Genomic DNA, 20,854 nt, shown 5'->3' with positions numbered 1-20,854 from the left:
TATTTTGTATGTTATTACACAAATGAAGCGTTTTTCGAAGAAATAATAAAGGAATATATTTTTTTCGCGTTGATATCTTCCACCCCTGATCACATAATATATACTGAATGTGGTCAAATTTATGATCAGGGCTCTCTATTGAGGACTTCCACTCATACGTCTCAATACCCAATAATTTTATCATAAATGGGATTCAAACTTCAGATACGAATTATTTTTTTCGGCTAAACCGTTATTCAAATATCAAAATTACATGTGACTAAAAGTTATTTACCTATATAAAGATTCTGTTCTTAAAATTAATACAGTTATTAACCCTTTTCACTCTGTAACTAGATCAACGAGCTATAGCAGGACGAATGAAGTTAATGTTGCACAACCTGGAAAACAGTTGAATATATTAAGCGGGACCGCGGGAGACTTTGCAGCATGTGGTTTCACTAGTAACTGTCAAACTTACTTATACTGTTGTCAAAATTTACGCAGGTTGTTGGGAAGTTTCGTTACCTTCTAGGCTCAAAGCTTGTGAGCGATTATGCTTACAAGTTACAAACATAGTTTCTCAAATTTGAGTAATGTTTAAGAATTTTAGAATATAATGGAAAACAATGAGCGTAAATTTGATGTCACAAGGTAAGTGGTTTACTTTAAAGTGTAGGCCTAATTGGAAATGGTCGTATTCAGTTCTTTGAATCCATTTATTGGGGTCCCCACCTGTGGAGTAACGGGTAGCTCGTCTGGCCTCGAAACCAAGTGGCCCGGGTTCGATTCCCGGTTGGGATAAGTTACCTGGTTGAGGTTTTTTTTCGGGGTTTTCCCTCAACTCAATATGAGCAAATGCTGGGTAACTTTCGGTGTTGGACTCCGAACTCATTTCTGTCTATATAACCTAAGATGTTGATAAAGCGTCGTAAAATAACCTACTAAAATAAAATAAATAAAAATTTATTGGATTTATGGTATTCTCGAAAGAACTACATTAAAGGAGGCAACTTTTTTTTTTTTTTTCACTGGTTTCTGTGACATATACAGCGTGTTAATTAAGTATGGAATATTGCTAATAACTCTTTATATGCGGTATTCATTTTATGAAAAAATACCAAAAATAAAAGTTGTTTGAGAGATCTAATTAACACTTATGGCTGTGGTCTCACAAAAGTATTGATTCATGTACCTACAGGCGGTGGTAAAAAAATAACTTTTTTTTTAAATGACACCCTATATTAAATTTTACATATTTTAAATCTCCAATTGTATATACAAATAGAAGTCTTACTCAGCATAAAGATGAATAGGTACTTTCTTGTAAATGTTATGGTTCTTTCAAATGTTTTGATAATGTAACACAAAATAAATGCGTATATTCATATGGAGTAGGCCATGAAACAAACAAAACAATAATATAACTGTTTCAGAGAATGTTTAAAATTATAACAAATGTTCAAAATGAGAACCATTCACGGCCAAACAATGCCCCAGTTTATCACGAAAGCAGTCCATTGACTTTCTCACAGTTTCAGGAGTGATCAGTTCCCTCTCATTACTAATCCTTAATTTCAGGTCTTCAATACTGTTTGCTCTATCACAATACACCCTGAACTTTAAGTAACCCCACAGGAAGAAATCCAATGGGTTGAGGTCAGGTGACTAGCTGGCCATTCAATGTGTCCTCTTCTTCCAAGCCATCTACCAGGGAACATTTGGTTGAGGAAATCCATTACTCTTATACCATAATGTGGAGATGCACCATGCTGTTGAAACCAGATGTTCCCTTGACACACACAGGAAACAATTGTCTGAAAAGTGGGATAACATCATCATGCAGAAGCTGTTGATACTTATCAGAGTTCAAATTTCCATCTATGAAAGATGGACCACTTTTGCTGCTTCCCACTAAACCTGCCCAGACATTGACTTTCTTGTGGATACTGTGTATGTGCTTCTGCCATCCAGTGGGAGTTGTGAAGAGACCAATACTGACAGTTATGGTGATTGACGGTGCCATGTAGAGAGAAAGTTGCTTCATCTGAAAATATGATACACTTCTCAAAATGTGGGTTGTGATCTATCATCTGAATCATTATTTCACAGAATTCATTCCTTTTATCAAAATCGTCCTCATTTAACTCTTGCTTAAGATGAATTTTATATGGATGCCATTTCTGTGATTTCAACAATTCCCATACTGATACATGACTGACATCATATTCAAGTGCCACCTGTCTAGTTGATTTATGATGATCTTTTTCCATGCATAACATCATATCAAGGGCATTTTCATCACCTGTAATTGTTTTTGGTCTTCCAGCTTTTGGTTTATTCTTGATACTTCCTGTTTCATTAAATACTTTTTTACTATTTTTGAAACTGCTGATTGTGTTATGTTCTTATTTGGATATACCTCATTAAATAAATTACATACTTCTTGTTGATTTCTCTTTCTGTCACCATAACCAACCAACATTAGGATTTCTATCCTTTCTCTTTCGGAAAGCATTGCCATGAAGAACAGTTTTGAACTTAGAAATGAAAAGGAGTCATTGTTGATTTATGGTATTGCTTTGTTTGTTTCATGGCTTACTCCATATGAATACACACATTTATTAAGTGTTACATATCAAAGCATTTGAAAGAACTATAATTTTAAACATTCTCTGAAACAGTTATGTTATTGTTTGTTGTTTCATGGCCTACTCCATATGAATACACACATTTATTTTGTGTTACATTATTAAAGCCTTTGAAAGACCCATAACATATACCAGAGAGAATTTTCATTTATGCTGAGTAAAACTTCTATTTGTATGTAAAATTGAATGGAGATTTAAAATATGTAAAATTTAACATAGGGTGCCATTTATAAAAGTGTTACTCTTTTTTTTTTGCCACACACTGTACATGAATCGATACTTTTGTGAGATCATAAGTTTTAGTTAGATATCTCCAATAACTTTTGTTTTTGGTATTTTTTCATAAAATGAATATATAAAGAGTTATTATCAATATTCCATACTTAATTGACACACTCTATGTAGTTATAAACATGTGGTTTTAGTTAGGAGACACAAATACTGTCAACATAAAAATCGTTTGTTATTGGTACTTATCCATATATTCCAATGCACTGTTGTGGGGGGACTTGCTACCAACATAACGGGCGAATTACTAGGGAAGTGGTCAGCTTCTTTAGTATTGTGTCCTGAACATTTCAAGTGTTATATTGGTAACAAGTTGGGTGGGGGGCTATAACCAAATATTCTCTAACAATGACCTGTCTTCAGACAGTTGACTAAACAAGAATAATACTGGGAAGCTTTCTTGTTTAGCATTGTAAGCGGTGAGGAAAAGTGACTGTGTTGCCATCTAGTGGCTTGAAATGTTGATACATTCCTTGCAGCGTGCTGGGCTATGTTAGGAAAGGCGGAGAGGTGTGCATTTGATGTCAATAAGAAAACCCAAATCAATAGTATTATTTGGAGTCTCTTTGTTCACAATATTTTAAATTAATAAGACGTTACAAAGTTATTAGAATAGAAATGAATTGGCACAATTCTCATATTTTCAAATGTATATGATTTAGGAGTACATGACTTAGCAGCTTTCATACATCGCTTATTTCGTTTCCTACTTATCATCTCTGTCTGACACCAGAGAACATGCAGCATGCAAGATCTAATACGTTTTTGGGACCTTTGCAGTTCTTTCATTGTGCTTTGAATTTTACCTATATTTTCGGAAGAAGGAATTCTTAAATTCCAATTACATATCATTTTTATTTACCCTTGAATTTTTATTGTTGTTATTGAAGTCTGATAATCTAAAGTGATCTGAATATATTTTGTAATTTTTATACAGATATTATATCTCTCCAATTTTAAACATTTTGCCTAAGATTCTCTCGCCTATCTGTATATTTCGTAAATCTGAAGAACGATCTGGCATCTTTTGTCAAGCATACTTTTTACAGAAGAACACAGAACAAATAATTCCACATTTTCCTGACATTGTGTGCTACAACAATGAGAATAATCCTTACGACTTGCATCAATATAGGTGGTATTGCTTATACCACGTATTTGTTGAACAAAACTCATGTCACAGTTAACTGTGCAATGCTTCACATCATCCTCGCTGCATACAATCCCTGCCACTAGATAGCTCTGGTGAGTCATTCGCTACTTAAATCGTGAACTTTCCGATATTACTATTACAGAGTATTTGCTATAACACTGGATTAGAGTCCGAATAGACGGGTAAGTATAAAACAATTTTTTTATTTTAAAAATATTTGTGACTGCTAACTAAAACCACATGTTTATCACATGAGTGGATAAATTGCACATGCACAGTATGGGACAAGGCTTAGTGGGTTAGTTGAGGGGATATCTAAGTTTTATGAAGCCAGGGATTTTAAATCATTGTATTGTATTGTATTTATCAACATTCCATGTGGTATTCATATATTGCTTCACAGCTAGAATATGGAACAAGTCAAAAAACTTAATACTATTATAAAGTCTTAATTTATAGTCACAATCTAGATGAAATATATACAGACGAGGTTTACAATATAGTCTACTAGTACAACACAAAGTTTTAGTATTAATTTCATGAAGTGTTATTGAATGTCATGAATTCACTACAGAAATCTTTTCGCATATTTCTCAGCCTCACGTCACTTAGATATCCCCTCAACTAACCCACTAACCTTGTAAAAGACTTTCAGACAGCTTCAGAGCAGATGATAAATCGATTTTTTGCTTACATAGGTGCACAGACGATTAGCGAAGTGAAGAGATCCAAGGGTGAGATTTATCCACTTGTGTTTATCAGTTATCACTACATATATGTCACAGAAACAAATGAAACAGAGAAGAAATTTGCCTCCTTCTTGTACTAACTAATATACAGTAGTGTGCAAAGATGTCCTGTAAAATAAGATACAGTAATGTAACTGGTATTGTTAATTTTCATTACTCTTATGTTTGTAATTACAGATTAATGGCGGTTTTAGAAGAAACGCTGGAAACAACAACAAAAGTTAACAATATTTTATACTCTAGCTGTAATGAAGTACAAGATTTATTAAACAACTGGGTTGTACCTGATGAATCTACTGGTGATGAAATTATTCAGTGCACTTGTGCCAATGATGAAGATTGTAAAATGGACGAAGTTGCAAAAAACATTGAAGAAGTTGTAGGACAGGCACAAAAGTTACGACAGACCTTCAGTACGAAACCACGATTTCACTCAAATAACCCAATCACTACAAGAAAACCCAATGTGGAAAAATTATTTTCCAAACAGTCTGATACCAGTACAAGAATTCCTTCAGCTTCTAACGGTCTCTCAAGTTCTAGAAAAGTCAATACAGTACGAAAGAAAACTGAAAGTATTCTACATCCTAGTAAGAAACAAGTGACTAATAATAATGAAACTTCAACTGTTACTAAAGCAACTAACACTAATAATCAGTCTACTACAAAGAGAAGTTCTGTTGACAATCACATAACACGAATTACTACATGTACTGTCACTCGAACTTCCTCAGTTCCGTTGGTTAATGATCGCAATGATAAAAAAGTAAAACGGCCTTATTCTTCTCCTTCAAACTTTCAAACGACCTATCAAAGAGACTTTCCAGTACGCAAAAATATTAGCAAGCACAATAACACATCAAATTCCAGTTCGAAGTTGCAAAATAGTACAATGAAAGATGATACAAACACATTACGTTCCCAAGATGCTAAATCACTGGGTGACAAGGATTTGGAATTACATTCGAACAAATTAGGCCAAACAATTACATCTCCTTCAGGGAAAATAAGGATATCAGAACTTGAAAAACTTTTGAGTGTAGTGACTATTTATCCCAATCCCGTTAACTCAGAATCTATAAAGCTTAACACTGCCCAAGTTAAAACGAATTCTTGTGCACTGCATGGTGGTAAGGCAGCAAATGTTAAGAAAGATACTAGAGTTGTTGGATTAGCAGAAGCGTTAGATATTCTAGGAATACCACCAGAATTGGTTAAAGGTCTCAAAACATACCATGCCTTCTTGGCTTCGAATGGAAGTAATACACTCAAATGCAATGAAAGTAAAAGTGAAGCAGCAAACAGCTTTTTACACAAACTAGAAACCACAGTGAGTAACATTTTGGATACCGCACTTTTAATAATTCATAATTTCTAAGAAAACATAATGACGTAAAACATAATTGCCATTTAATGTTTTATGTTTAATATAAAATAATTATTTAAAATATAAAAATTACTTTATTATCCAGTGGTCCTGAAAAACACGAAAATGTATAATTTTCTTGCATATGAACAGTTAGCAATATGAATGAAGTCTATTTCGCAACCCATCTGATTACTTATTAAAATGTATCTCATTGGTCTTACTTTGTCATGGAACATTAAGATTTTCTAGAAATCATTTTATGTTAGGTCTATATATTAAAAAAAAATAAATCCATGTTTCTGGGCTCAAAACGATTTAGGATATATTTTTATACAGAATATTCTAATATACATACAAATTTCTTAAATACTTATTAGCATACTAGCAAATTTTATTAATATTTTAGTTAATTACACTGGTCAAAAAAGTTTTGCAAAGTGTCATAAAATCAACTTAAGCCATGTCACTGAAAAGACATTATATTCTCTTATCTTTGTATGGTCTTGGAGATGCACTTAATTTGTTTATCTGTCGAAGCTCTTGTTCATTCACTAGTATAGTGGTTCCCAAAGTGTGCTCTAAGATCCGCCAACACTTATCAGGGCATCAGCGGTTAGTAATATATATTTTGAAATATAGCCTAACATATAATACTATTGTTTTTCTCGACGCGACTGTACAGTACTGTACACGACTGTACTTGTGAAAGTTAGTATATCGACAAGGGTAGATGACCAGATCTCACCCTTGAGTGAGCTGGCCTTTGAGCTGTTGTAAAAAACACGACTTTCCTTGTTTAGTTAAGGTAGTCATTTCTATTGAAAATTTTTGTCTGCTTGGCGAGGGTAGTGAGTTATTAGTTAGTTCCTATCTGCTTGGTGTGTGTGAATGTTTGCAGTTTTTTTTTCTCGAGACCAGCAGTGTAAGAATAAGTTTTTGTAAATGTGCTCGGAGACTTAATGTCTTAATTGTAAAATAAATTTGATTCACAATGTTATGTAGTCAGCAATAAATTTTGACCCGTATTTTTGAGAAGAAACGAATATAGTTCATTGTTGTGTACACATTCTGCTTCTGCTACTTTTATTGTGAAGTCAGTTTTTATTAATCCAGTACGAGCAGGCTTATGCAACGTGTTCGTGTTAAAATTGTGTGTTAATAAATCACGTGTCTTTGATTCCTAACATATTAATTTAATATTACGAATAATTTTAATATTCATATTATACAGTGCTGTCTCAATGGATCGGTGGCTAATAAAAGACGATATAAATGATATTTCTACAAATTCAGAAACTAGTCGATTACCTTGTCATGTATCACACCACAGTGCTGTTAATTTAAAAACAGGTGATTCAACCAAAAAACGGAAATATGATGAATCATATTTGGCTTTTGGATTTACGTATACAGGCAATAAAATTGCTCCAGATGGCCTTTGTGTGCTTTGTAACAAAGTGTTAAGTAACAATTCTTCATTTCCCGCAAAACTGCATAGACATTTGGAAACAAACCACCCCGAATGTAGGTACAAGAACATAAATTTTTTTAACGTAAAATTGAAGGATTAAAAGTGTCGGAATATGTTGAGGAAAAGTGCGAAAACCGGCAATGAAAATGCCACAGATGCACTGAGTGAGTTGTGAGACGAGGAAACATCATTGTACACATTAGCAATTTGAAGGTCATTCTGTCATAATTATACACTGAAAAATATATGCAGTTTATAAATACTACTGCATGTTTATGAACTCTTGGCTATGCAAGGTAATTAATGTAGTTATAAACATATTCTCGATGTTAAATACATACAGAATATAAATATGGAGGCATATTAAATTTATATCTATATTAATCTAGCAATTAAATTAATCAAATTTAATTTAATTTGAGGATCCGTAAATCTTTTTTCGAGTTGAAAGGAATCTGTGATCAAAAACGTTTGGGAACCACTGCACTAGTAGATAGAGATACTGGTAAGTTCAGATGAAGTAGGTCAAGGAATGAAATCAAGAATACTAATTTTCCATGTTGCTTACATTATGGCAATGCTGGAGCATAACACTTCCTACAGCAGATCACATCTGAATAATGTAACAAGATATGACACAAGTGAAGGTGCTCACATTGTACACTGCAATCAATACGATGTTTTCCGAGTCTGGTGAAGTTCCAGCAGACTAATTCCATTGGCTGGCCACATAACCTCTGCACAACACCGATACATTCATATTTCCGCTTGGAGGAACGCTATTGTTACTGAAACTACCTTCTAGAGGGTGACCCAAATGGCTACAGAGTCAGTGTGTCTACTTAAGTTGTTAGGAATCGACTCTACAATACAGAGCAACATGCTCGAAGACCATTGAAGATGCCCCATTTGTCACCATCACAGAAGTCAGCATGTAAGATGGATAAGAAGGTATGATAACAGGACCAGGGAACAATAGACTCAACTGTTTAGAGATAAAGTACGGATTTCATTGCATCTGAATAACACTATTCATGTCTGAAGAACAAATGGTCAGTATTTCAAGAAATTCTTTGTTGTTCTGGGGAGAAATCATGATGGATCTTCACATGCTACTTGTCCACATCCAGGGGATGGATGCAGAACAGTATGTGAACAACGGCCTTGAACCCATAATTTAGTGGATTTGCAGCATTCATTGGAGCAGGTTGTTCTTGGACAATAATGCTTGTCCACATTGAGCCAACACTGTGAATTGGAAAGACATGGTATTCAAAGGACGACTTGGGCAGCAGCTCTCAATATGAATTGTGTGGAACATGCTGGTCCTTGCTAACTGCCCTCAACCATGGCAAACTACAGTAAAACCTCGATAAGACGTGCCCGCTTATTATGCTATCCCATGTAATACGCTCTTTTTGTCTGGACCCTGCACATTTCATATATAACTTACTTACTTACAAATGGCTTTTAAGGAACCCGAAGGTTCATTGCCGCCCTCACATAAGCCCTCCATCGGTCCCTATCCTGTGCAAGATTAAGCCAGTCGCTATCATCATACCCCACCTCCCTCAAATCCATTTTAATATTATCCTCCCATCTACGTCTCGGCCTCCCTAAAGGTCTTTTTCCCTCCGGTCTCCCAACTAACACTCTATATGCATTTCTGGATTCGCCCATACATGCTACATGCCCTGCCCATCTCAAACGTCTGGATTTCAAGTTCCTAATTATGTCAGGTGAAGAATACAATGCGTGCAGTTCTGTGTTGTGTAACTTTCTCCATTCTCCTGTAACTTCATCCCGCTTAGCCCCAAATATTTTCCTAAGCACCTTATTCTCAAACACCCTTAACCTATGTTCCTCTCTCAGAGTGAGAGTCCAAGTTTCACAGCCATATAGAAGAACCGGTAATATAACTGTTTTATAAATTCTAACTTTCAGATTTTTGGACAGTAGACTGGATGATAAGAGCTTCTCAACCGAATAATAACACGCATTTCCCATATTTATTCTGCGTTTAATTTCCTCCCGAGTGTCATTTATATTTGTTACTGTTGCTCCAAGATATTTGAAGTTTTCCACCTCTTCGAAGGATAAATCTCCAATATTTATATTTCCATTTCGTACAATATTCCCGTCACGAGACATAATCATATACTTTGTCTTTTCGGGATTTACTTCCAAACCGATCGCTTTACTTGCTTCAAGTAAAATTTCCGTGTTTTCCCTAACCGTTTGTGTATTTTCTCCTAACATATTCACGTCATCTGCATAGACAAGAAGCTGATGTAGCCCGTTCAATTCCAAACCCTGCCTGTTATCCTGAACTTTCCTAATGGCATATTCTAAAGCGAAGTTAAAAAGTAAAGGTGATAGTGCATCTCCCTGCTTTAGCCAGCAGTGAATTGGAAAAGGATCAGATAGAAACTGACCTATACGGACTCTGCTGTATGTTTCACTGAGACACATTTTAATTAATCGAACTAGTTTCTTGGGAATACCAAATTCAATAAGAATATCATATAATACTTCCCTCTTAACCGAGTCATATGCTTTTTTGAAATCTATGAATAACTGATGTACTGTACCCTTATACTCCCATTTTTTCTCCATTATCTGCCGAATACAAAAAATCTGATCAATAGTCGATCTATTACGCCGAAAACCGCACTGATGATCCCCAATAATTTCATCTACGTACGGAGTTAATCTCCTCAAAAGAATATTGGACAAAATTTTGTACGACGTCAACAAAAGTGATATTCCTCGAAATTTACCACAGTTGGTTTTGTCCCCCTTTTTAAAAATAGGTACAATTATGGACTCCTTCCATTGTTTTGGTACAATTTCCTTTTCCCAAATAGCAAGTACAAGTTTATAAATTTCGCTATATAATGCACTTCCACCCTCTTGTATTAATTCTGCTGGAATTTGATCGATACCTGGAGACTTGTACTTTTTCAGATTTTCTATCGCAATTTCGACTTCTGAAAGTGTGGGTTCGGGTATAAATGGCTCAGCAGTTTGTATTTCAATATCGTCCTGATCATTTCTATTTGGCCTATGTACATTTAGTAGTTGCGCAAAATAGTTTTTCCATCTGTTTAGGATTGATGGAGAGTCTGTAAGCAAGTCACCATTCTCATCCTTGATCACGTTTACCCTTGGCTGATATCCGTTCTTAAATTCCTTTATACCCTTATATAAATCTCGAATGTTTTTATTCTTACTATTTGTTTCTACCTCATTCAGTTTTTCCTTCAAGTAACCTCTCTTTTTATTCCTAAGTGTACGACTTGCTTCCCGTCTTTCATTGAAATAATTATCTCTCTTCTCCTCAACTGGATCCTGTAAGAATTTCAATTTTGCCTGTTTCCTTCTTTCTACTACCATGCAACAATCTTCATCAAACCACGGTTTCTTTTTCTTAGTTTCATAATAACCTATGCTCTGCTTAGCTGCAATTTTGATACTATCTCTGATATTTTCCCACACGCTATTAACATCTAATTCTTTCTCAACTTCGTCGGAACTTTCTAAAGTGGCAAACCTATTCGAAATTTCGACCTGATAATTTTGCTTAGCTTCCTCGTCCTTTAATTTCAAAATATTGAATTTAGTAATATTAACTTGTTGCTCTACTCGCTTGGCTACTGATAATCTTTCTCTTAATTCTCCAATCACCAAATAATGGTCAGAATTACAGTCTGCACCCCTGAAAGTTCGAATATCTACTATACTAGTATGTCTCCGTTTATCTATCAAGATGTGATCTATTTGGTTGTGTGTGAATCCATCTGGAGAAGTCCAAGAATATTTATGTATATCCTTATGGGGGAATGTTGTACTTTTGACAATTAAATTTTTCGATGTGGCAAAGTTGACTAATCTAACTCCATTGTCACTACTAATTGCGTGTAGGCTCTCTTTTCCAATAGTTGGTCTAAAAATATCCTCCCGTCCTACTTTAGCATTGAAATCCCCCAATAAAATTTTCATGTGATATCTAGGGAACTGATCAAAAGTATGTTCCAATTCCTCATAGAAGCTATCCTTTATATAGTCGTCTTTCTCTTCTGTAGGGGCGTGAGCATTTATAACTATGATGTCGCACCATCTATCCTTAAGTACTAAATATGATAACCTGTCACTGATAAATTCGACCTTTTTTACTGCTGATTTTATTCTTTTATGAACAAAGAATCCTGTTCCTAATTGGTGATTATTGTTTCCTTCCCCATAATACAAGTAATCTCCTATTTGTGATATGCCATTCCCATCTAACCTAACCTCTTGTACTCCCACAAAGTCTATTCTATATCTAGCTAGTTCTTTTGCTACTAATGTTACCCCTCCTGTTCTATAAAGACTAGTTACGTTCCAAGTGCCAAATCTCAAAACCTTATTCCTTTGCTGTGGTCGTGCCAGAGAATCAGTCCTATAACACCTTTATAAAATACCCCGTTTGTTGTGCTTAAGTCCCGCATAATATGCTGTTTTTGTGGAATATTTTCGATGTAATTTTCAGCAATGTACTGTAACAGCAATGAAACATCTTGGTCATTGAACTGACTGGTGCCATTAACCTGAAAAGTATTGGTATTCGACCCTTTACCTGCGCCTTTAAACCTTCATACTTCATACCTTAGTATACTTCACCCTCTTGTTGCGCTCTCTTATTCGACTCCTTACTTGCGTGGTTAAAGCCTACATACAGTTACAATACTTCACCCTCTTGCTAACCCTCTCTCTCAAACAGCATCCCTCACTTGGCCGTAATAAAATTCTGGAAATTTTTGCTGGGCAGTTTGTTGTCCTTTAGTATATTGAAGTGTCTGTGAATGTGATTACAATGCGTGTTAAATGAAAAGCGCTTTCTGTGTCTGAAAAATTGGAAATCTTATGAAAGTACGATGAGAACAGTACTCTTAATCAGAAACAACTCTCTGATTCATTAGGAATCCCATCAACGATATTAAGAACGATAATAAAAATCGCGACTCAATCACTACAGCTGTGATGTTGAGAGGATAGCAGGAAACTGAAGTGTGGTAAACATGAGGACTTGGGGAACACACACACGGCAAACAACTATAAATTACTTTTTTTTTTTCGAAAGAATTAAGTACTGTACAGTACATATTGTAAATGTCTTTGATGTACAGTACAGTAATTACATAATGGAGTAATACTATATTACCTTTCATGAATCATGTATTTCGATAAAGAAAAATGCTAGTAGATACTGTATATAAGTCAAAATTAGTATACCTGCCTAATACACGTTCCCGGTTAACCCATTTGATCCCAAGACACTTTCAATGATTGGAATATAAATATTTCAGAATTGCCTAAATTATTTTTTATTAAAAATGTTGGTGTTTCTTATATATTCCTACTTATTAACACATAAGAAACAAAATAAGATGATTATTGGTCCTCTCAAATCATTTACGCCGTAAATAATGCATGTTCCCATTTGGGAACAGTGGGAGTAAAGGGGTTAATATGCGGTCCCTTGCACAGCGTCTTATCGGGGTTTTACTGTATATGGAATTTCGTACGTGCTGCAATACAGGAATGGGACAACTTTCAAGATGAACTGGATAACCTGGTTTTGAGCATGCTCCATCATTTCAAAAACTGTCTCAGGGTTTGTGGAGGCATCACACAATACTGAATGCACTGAAAGTGGACTTTATTTTGGTTTAAGAAATCCATGAGTTTTGACATTTTTGTTATAAAGGAAGAAACAGATTCCCCCTCTGTTGTCATGTGCTAATTCTAAGATATTTTAGCTTTTGTTTGTACCGATATGTGCTATACTTACATTGTTATAGGATGTAGAATTTTATATACTATTTGATCCAGAAATACAAAATGTTCTAATATACAAAACATTTTTTGGCCAGTGTATTATGTTAGTTTCTTATAATAGTTTTATAAATAAATTTCACACTTTAATAATTATGATATAAGATATAGCTACAAATGTTACATCAGACGTAGATTATTTTAGATTGTAATAAAACTTTAGTTTCATAGTTTCCTTTCTGTGATTTTGTTTCAGAATGAAAGCAGCTTGAATAATGTTTGTAGTGAACCTTTGGTTCAGCTTTTCTCAGAGTATCTGGCTACATTTGCTAAAGCATCCAAGATTACAAATGCTAGAGAATTAGGCATGAATAATGAGACAGTAGTGAGCCTTCTGACAAAATTTGAAGATCTAGAAAAGAAATATCGCATATTATGCAATGTTGAAGAATCTGTAATCTCCGAACCAAAGACTTCCAAGTGTAATAGCGTAGTATCAAGTGAATGTCACGTAAAAGATAAATCAGCAGATGGATGGGCCATTATTGGAGTATGGAACACGAAAAGTAGGCGAAGATTTAAAGGTACGTAGAATATTAGTATTAAATTAGCATTCAACCCGATATTTGTATAATTATAATATAGGGAATCATTATTTCAGATGTTATTCTAAATACATACTATCACTTCTGTTCAGAGACATAAAATGAACTTATTTTTATCATCACATTTCTACCTGCCACTTGAAATTAATATATTCAAAATTCTGTTAGTAGTACTTACGTCCATTGCTGTGGAGTAACAGCACACCTGATCATGAAACTAGCGGGCTCAGGTTCAAATCCTGGTTGAAGTTTTTTCCGGGGTTTTCCCTCAATCCATTAAGAGCAAATGCTGGGTAGCTTTCGGTGCTAGACCCTGAATTCATCTTGCTAGCATTATCACCTTAATCTTACTTAGACATTAATCATAGCAGTTGATAAAGCTTCGTAAAATAACCAAATTAAAAAAGTAGTATTTATGAAATTTAAATGCTATATTTTTCATGCATTACAGCACTGGAAACTACGCAGTACATACGATACAAGAGTGGGGACCAGTGGAAAAAGTTTGCAGCCAATTTGCAGAAGATACAAAGAACAGAACTTCAAATAGAAATATATGATTTGATTCAATCTTTTATTTTGCCACAGTTAACCTGTCTTGATCCTCAGGATCCTGCATTTCTCTTAATGTTCAAGGCTGTTTGCTCATTGTGTGATATGTCATTGCTTCCTCCACCTGTTATAATTAAGTCAAATTAAGTGTAGGCTACTTTGACACAATTATTATATTTATTACAACATGAAGCATGGAGCAAGCATATTTCCGAAAAACTGAAGAGATTAATTCACGTATGAACATTTAATCATCATAAACTATGACAAATAGTCGATTTAGAAACAAAACATATTAATATCAAATAAATGTTTTGTTATACTTCCTTCATTGACTTATCACATAATAAAAACACATTAAGTTAAAAATATTACTGTACTTCTGAGAGAGTGTATAATAATGTACATAATGTATGTGTATGAACTTAGAATTGGGAAACTAAATACACATAAAGACAAACAACTTAATAAAAATAATATTTTGAGGATTCAGTTTTGTTAAGACTTTCAAAACTATTTTTTTCTGAGAGGTAATATTTTTGTGTTTTGCTTGTAAGCCGATGGTATTATCATGCAGAGTAAAAATATTTTCGAGTTTCTATCTATTTTATATACTAAAATGTTCGTACTGACTTCCATTATTTGAACTTTATTGTTGCTATGAGTACCTTAAATGTTAAAAATTACATTGTTCTGTACTTCTTTTGGTAATATGTTTGTAAAGGTTTCGATTTTGTCTAGGGGGCATAACAGTTATACGGAATTTGAATATGTAAATTATGAAATAAGATTCAGCCTTTTATTAGATTTCTATTGAAACTTTTTCAAGATATCGAGACCTGACAAAATAATGTATTCTATTGTTCATGGCTAATGCCTACAGCATATGCTGCTGGAAGGATTCCAGAACAGTTTTGAAAGTGTTAAGTACAGTTGACTCCTGATAATTCGTGGTAATTAATGCACGAACTTCCACAAAATATCGAAAATCGCGAATTATCTACAGGTTAATTATTATTTAAACTCTGTAAAAGTTACTCTGACAGATTTAATTACTAAAATAAACTTCAAGGTCAAGTGCAAAATGTGAAATAGTGCTACACATTTTGAAATTATTATATAGTACTGCAGTGGGATAGAATCTTAAAAACAAGAAACCCATGTTTTTCAAAATATCATAAGACACTTTTTAGTTTAACAAAAATGTCTTCCCCCCCCCCCCCCCAGGGGAGTCTCCATTTTTTATGATTTTAGATCGCAAATTCCCTGAACGTTCCATGTAGCAAATTTAATAATATTTTCTTTTTTCCATTCATTAGCCTTATTCATCAAAATGTTTACGAAATTTTGATGATGAAATTAGAAAAATTATACAAGAAAAACAGATACCGGTAGCATATTTAAAATTTATTAGTACAAAGAAAGAGAAGATAAAATTGAATACCACAGGAAAAGAGTAATTGCCAAACGTGAAGTCCGAAAGTACCATAGAAAAAGTTGGGAACAATTTGTATCCTTTTTAGAAAATTATGTCACAAGACCCCAACCCTCAATATATAAAATTTTGAAAAATTTAAATAGTGAAAACAAAGATTATGCCAGATTAAATATAATCCCTCATGTTAAATTGATTAATTACTATTAAAATTTATGGACAAACAAACTGTCCCTCCATTCAGATGCAAGAGTTAGATGATTTGCAAAGAGACTCCATTTCTTTAGAAGACTTTCAAATAGTTTTGAAAAATATAAAGAGTAACAAAGCACCTGGTGAAGATGGTATACCTGCTGACCTATTCAAACATTCCAGTCAGTCATTTCTCATAAAATTTTTAAATCTGTGAAATATCATAGGCAAGGAGAAAATCCACCTCAAGATTGGTCAAAATCATTAGTTATTCCAATATTTAAGAAAGGAGATAGGACCAACTGTGACAATTACAGAGGGATCAGTTTGTTAAATTCTGGTTATAAAATTTATTCTAGTATTATTAAGAATAAATTATGTAAATATTATGAATATATATTTAGTAAAGAACAAAATGGCTTCAAGAAGGGCAGATCATGCTGCGATGGATATTTTACAATGCAAATTTTGATTGAGAAGCATCGAGAATTTAATATAGAAACACATTTGGCATTTATTGATTTTACAAAAGCATTTGATAAAGTGAACAGAAGTTTGTTATTCGAAATTTTGACAAAGGATCAGATTCCAAAGCAGATCATATATAATATTTATAACCTTTATAAATCAAACCTTATTGCAGTTAAAATAAAAGAAAAAATAACCCATTGGACGGAAATAAACTCAGGAGTCAGACAAGGCTGTGGCCTCTCTCCTTTGCTTTTTAACATTTATATGATTGCCATTGTGAAAGATTTTAGAGAAACAAAACACGGATATATCACTATTAACAGAAATTTAAAATTAGATGTAATAACGTTTGCAGATGATCTTGTTTTACTAACAACATCTGAAGATGATTTGCAATGGTCAGTACATAATTTAAATTTAATATCTCAAAAATATTCAATGGAAATATCCAAAAATAATGGCCTTTTGTGGTAAATACCCAATACCAAGCAAAATTTTGTTTAACACAATTTTGGAAAGAGTTAATGAGTTTAATTATTTAAGATATAAACTTTCTTTTGTTGAAAATTTGGATTTATCAAAGAAAATTGTAAAATTCAACAAATCAATGGGCATCATTAATAGAGTTTTAAAACCTTCATTAGTACAAAAATCAGCTCGTACTCGTCTTTATCAAATAATAGCTCGACCAGTCCTATGTTATGGGAGTGAAGCGTGGACTATAAGGACAAAAGATGAAAGCAGACTAACAGCTTGCGAGATGAGATTCATGCGCCGAACAGCTGGCTACACTAAATGGGATTGAGAGAAAAATGAAGATATCCTTCAAGAACTTAATGTGTCATCAGTACTGGACTATATCTCCAGATATCAGTTAAACTGGAAGGAACACGTCTTAAGAATGGTTTCATCCCGGGTCCCTAAGGCGATAATTAAGTATCGTCCAAATGGGAAACGGTTACTTGGTCGACCTATGAAAAGATGGCAAGAAAATCGCCTTTTCAGGCCGTAACAATTCTTTTGGGACTAGTACTTGACAGGATGATGATGATGAGATCGCAAATTTCTTAGAAGGTAGGGGGAGCACAAATTATCGGGAGTCTACTATATCTGTTCTCTTAAGATAAAATAGTCCATCCACTGTATCAAATATTCTAAGAAGCTAATATTATGTAAATGTCACAAACACGATCTTGTAAGCTTCCTTTACTAGAGTTTAGTTTATCATTGTCGACTAATGGCTTTACTGCCAAGAACTCAGCATTAGTTAACAACAGTTACCATTGTAAAATATCATGAAGATATGGGCTTTCTTGTTTTCACTGTAGATAAGATGACTTAAAAGACACTGTCAAATGGAAATAATTACGTTAGCTACAGATAATTTCTTTAGATATATCACAGAATGTTAACATTGTATCTGGGTGTGGTGTGAACATGGCAGTAAAGGAGAAATGAGGCAGTAGACTATACTTATGTTCTAGGATTCAATCTAGCAAATCACTATTCTCTTTTTCAGCATCAGAAATGTTTATTCTTACATTTTCAATAACCATTCCTATTATAAAACATTCACTTTTAAATTACTGGAATATTTCATTTTATAAACAACAAAGATTCATAACGTTAATTTTGCTAGAATTTTGAGTCCAATTCTTTGTTCATAAAGTTGTAATTTCAATAAAAGAGTACAGCTGTTACATATGTCATTTGTAATTTTTTGAAAATGGAAAATGTTTTCATTTTACGAAAATTGTAATACTTCTATAGCCAGGGATGCAATTTTTTCCTTTAAAATATGAAGGGTACAAGGGAAAAACGATCAAGGACCATCAAAAATCGAAATTGAGTTAATAATGCTATCCTATAGTGGAAAGGAAGTACTATCATGTGGTCTAGCTAGTAATAAGAAATCATTGTTCTTGACATTCCACTACGTCAATTTCTATTAAATACACACATAACAAAGTATTAAGTGCTTAAACTTTAAAATTCGCTTTTCTCGAAACTTTCTAAAATGGACCTTGATCATTATTCCTGTGTACCCTTCATATGTGAAAGGAATATCTTAATTTAACTGAATGTTAAAATAAAATGTTTGCATTCATGTTATCCTTAGCATGTCTGGCTAGCATGTAAACATTTTCTTACATAACATTAATTACAACAACAAATAATTTGTTTCAATACTATTTTTAACCAGATATTCTGACAGGGATCCGAAGTTTTTAACGGTTGCATTACAAATATTACAACTTCAATTCATATTAAAAAACAAAAGAATTACCCATTATCTAGGCCAAACAGCTTCAAAACTTCCAGTTGCTTATGATTGCATTTATAGTACAGTGAAAGCTCCCTAAATGGATACCTCTTCTTAATGGACAATTTTATCGGTCCGTAGGTCGATATATCAAAACTCCATATTAATTAATCTTTCTTAAGACAGACACGGACACAAAATATGTACCAAAATGACGATCAAAACCTCTCTTAACGGACACTGCTTACAAAAATATTCGAATAAATGTACATTGGAACATAACGTGTTATGCGTAACATATTTTTGAAGCAGCCTGTACCACGGTACTTTCATTCGGGCTTCTCGGAAGACTTGACTCTCACCCCTCTCATAGTCTGCAAACTCAATGAGACCGACACTGCTATTATTTGTGAGGAATACAGTAACTTGACAGAGGTATGGTATTTTTCTAGTAAAGAGAGAGACAAAAATATATGACTCTCTTTGTCTTGTAAGGTGGTGAAAACCGATCTTAATAGGAATAAACAAAGTGTGCCAAGGTCGCACAAGTGGTTGAAAAATCCCTTGTCTCGGTATTTATAGTCTGCAGTAACAAACGAACTGGTATGCACGTGTTTGTGATGGCTCCGCATAAATCTTTAATGTTAAAAGAAAAGGTAGACATGATCGACTATCATAGACGTGAAAAGTGCGGAGTAAGTAAACTATCAGAAGTGTTCATGATAGGGAAAACACAGGCAGCCGAAATTGTGGAGAAACAAGACGAACTTCTCAGGAATTGGCTCCTTAATGGTAATGAGCAGCGCATCCGACAGTTTCAAAGTGGGAGTGGTGCCCTTATTAACAAGGCTGTCATAAAGTGGTTCAGCAGAATCAGAAGTCAAAATGTTCCTGGTATCGGGACCAGTGATTCAAGCCAAAGCATTAGAATTCACAGCTGAATTGGATGATTCCGAATTCAAAGCTTTGAATGGCTGGCTTGAAAAATTTAGAAAGTGTCATGACATTAAATTCAGATCTATTTGTAGAGAATCTTCTAGTGTCGATATGGAGACTGTTACGTGCTGGGAGGAAAAGTTGCCTTCACTAGTGCCGATATGGAGACTGTTATGTGCTGAGAGGAAAAGTTGCCTTCACTCATCAGTGGTTATTCTCCTGAGAATATTTTTTATGCTAATGAGACAGGGTTGTTCTTTCGTACTTTACCCGATAAAACTTTGTGTTTCAAAGGGCAATCCTGTACTGGAGGTAAAGTGGCTAAGGAAAGACTAACCGTACTGTTATGCACAAGTATGAGTGGAGAATGTGAGAACCCCTCGTCATAGGCAAGTCATTAAAACCACGTTGTTTTAAGAACATGGATGTAACGAAGTTCGGCGTGGATTGCAAAGCAAACAGAAGAACATGGATGACGAGAGAGATATTGACGGAATGGTTGGAAAAATTGGATAGGAAAATGATGCGTCAAAAAACAAAAGTATTGCTGTTTCAGAATAACGCCACTTCACATCCAAACATCAAATTAAAAAGTGTCAAGATCGTGTTTCTCCCACCCAACGTCACATCCCTCTCTCAACCATTAGACCAAGGAGTGATCCAGAACTTTAAAGTGAAATACAGACAATTAGTATTGAAGCACATTGTTTCAAGACTTGATGAAGATGGTACGTCACTGCAAAGTCTTACGAAAGAACTGAATGTTTTCCAAGCAATTTGTTGGATAAAAAATGGATGGAAACAAGTTTTAGCAACAATTCAGAGTTGCTTTCTGAAAGCTGGTTTTCCTGCTGGTAATGAAAAAATGAATGTGGAGTCAGATATTTCTGATGAAATGGACACCACACAGAGCCTGTTAAAAA

General features: G+C 34.2%; 1 protein-coding gene across 1 annotated transcript; it reads left to right on the top strand.

Annotated features, from left to right (window-relative positions):
* Positions 1–427: 427 nt before the first annotated feature.
* Positions 428–15,281, top strand: LOC138713356 (uncharacterized). Its single transcript, XM_069845386.1, has 4 exons — positions 428–633; positions 4,998–6,150; positions 13,734–14,061; positions 14,534–15,281. Exons 1-4 carry the CDS (start codon positions 599–601, stop codon positions 14,779–14,781), a joined length of 1,764 nt encoding a protein of 587 aa, XP_069701487.1. The 5' UTR covers positions 428–598; the 3' UTR covers positions 14,782–15,281.
* The last annotated feature ends 5,573 nt before the right edge of the window (positions 15,282–20,854 follow it).

Source organism: Periplaneta americana, chromosome 14 (assembly GCF_040183065.1).
Source record: "Periplaneta americana isolate PAMFEO1 chromosome 14, P.americana_PAMFEO1_priV1, whole genome shotgun sequence".
Classification (NCBI taxonomy): Eukaryota; Metazoa; Arthropoda; class Insecta; order Blattodea; family Blattidae; genus Periplaneta; species Periplaneta americana.
The sequence above is the reverse complement of the archived record's forward strand: the minus strand, read 5'-3'. Positions and strand labels throughout refer to the sequence as shown.

Excerpts from the sequence above, each read along its gene's own strand:
- LOC138713356 (XM_069845386.1), top strand. The coding sequence starts at position 599 with ATGGAAAACAATGAGCGTAAATTTGATGTCACAAG. Across the intron at positions 634-4,997 it reads CGTAAATTTGATGTCACAAG|ATTAATGGCGGTTTTAGAAG; the intron begins GTAAGTGGTTTA and ends TTGTAATTACAG. Across the intron at positions 6,151-13,733 it reads TACACAAACTAGAAACCACA|AATGAAAGCAGCTTGAATAA; the intron begins GTGAGTAACATT and ends ATTTTGTTTCAG.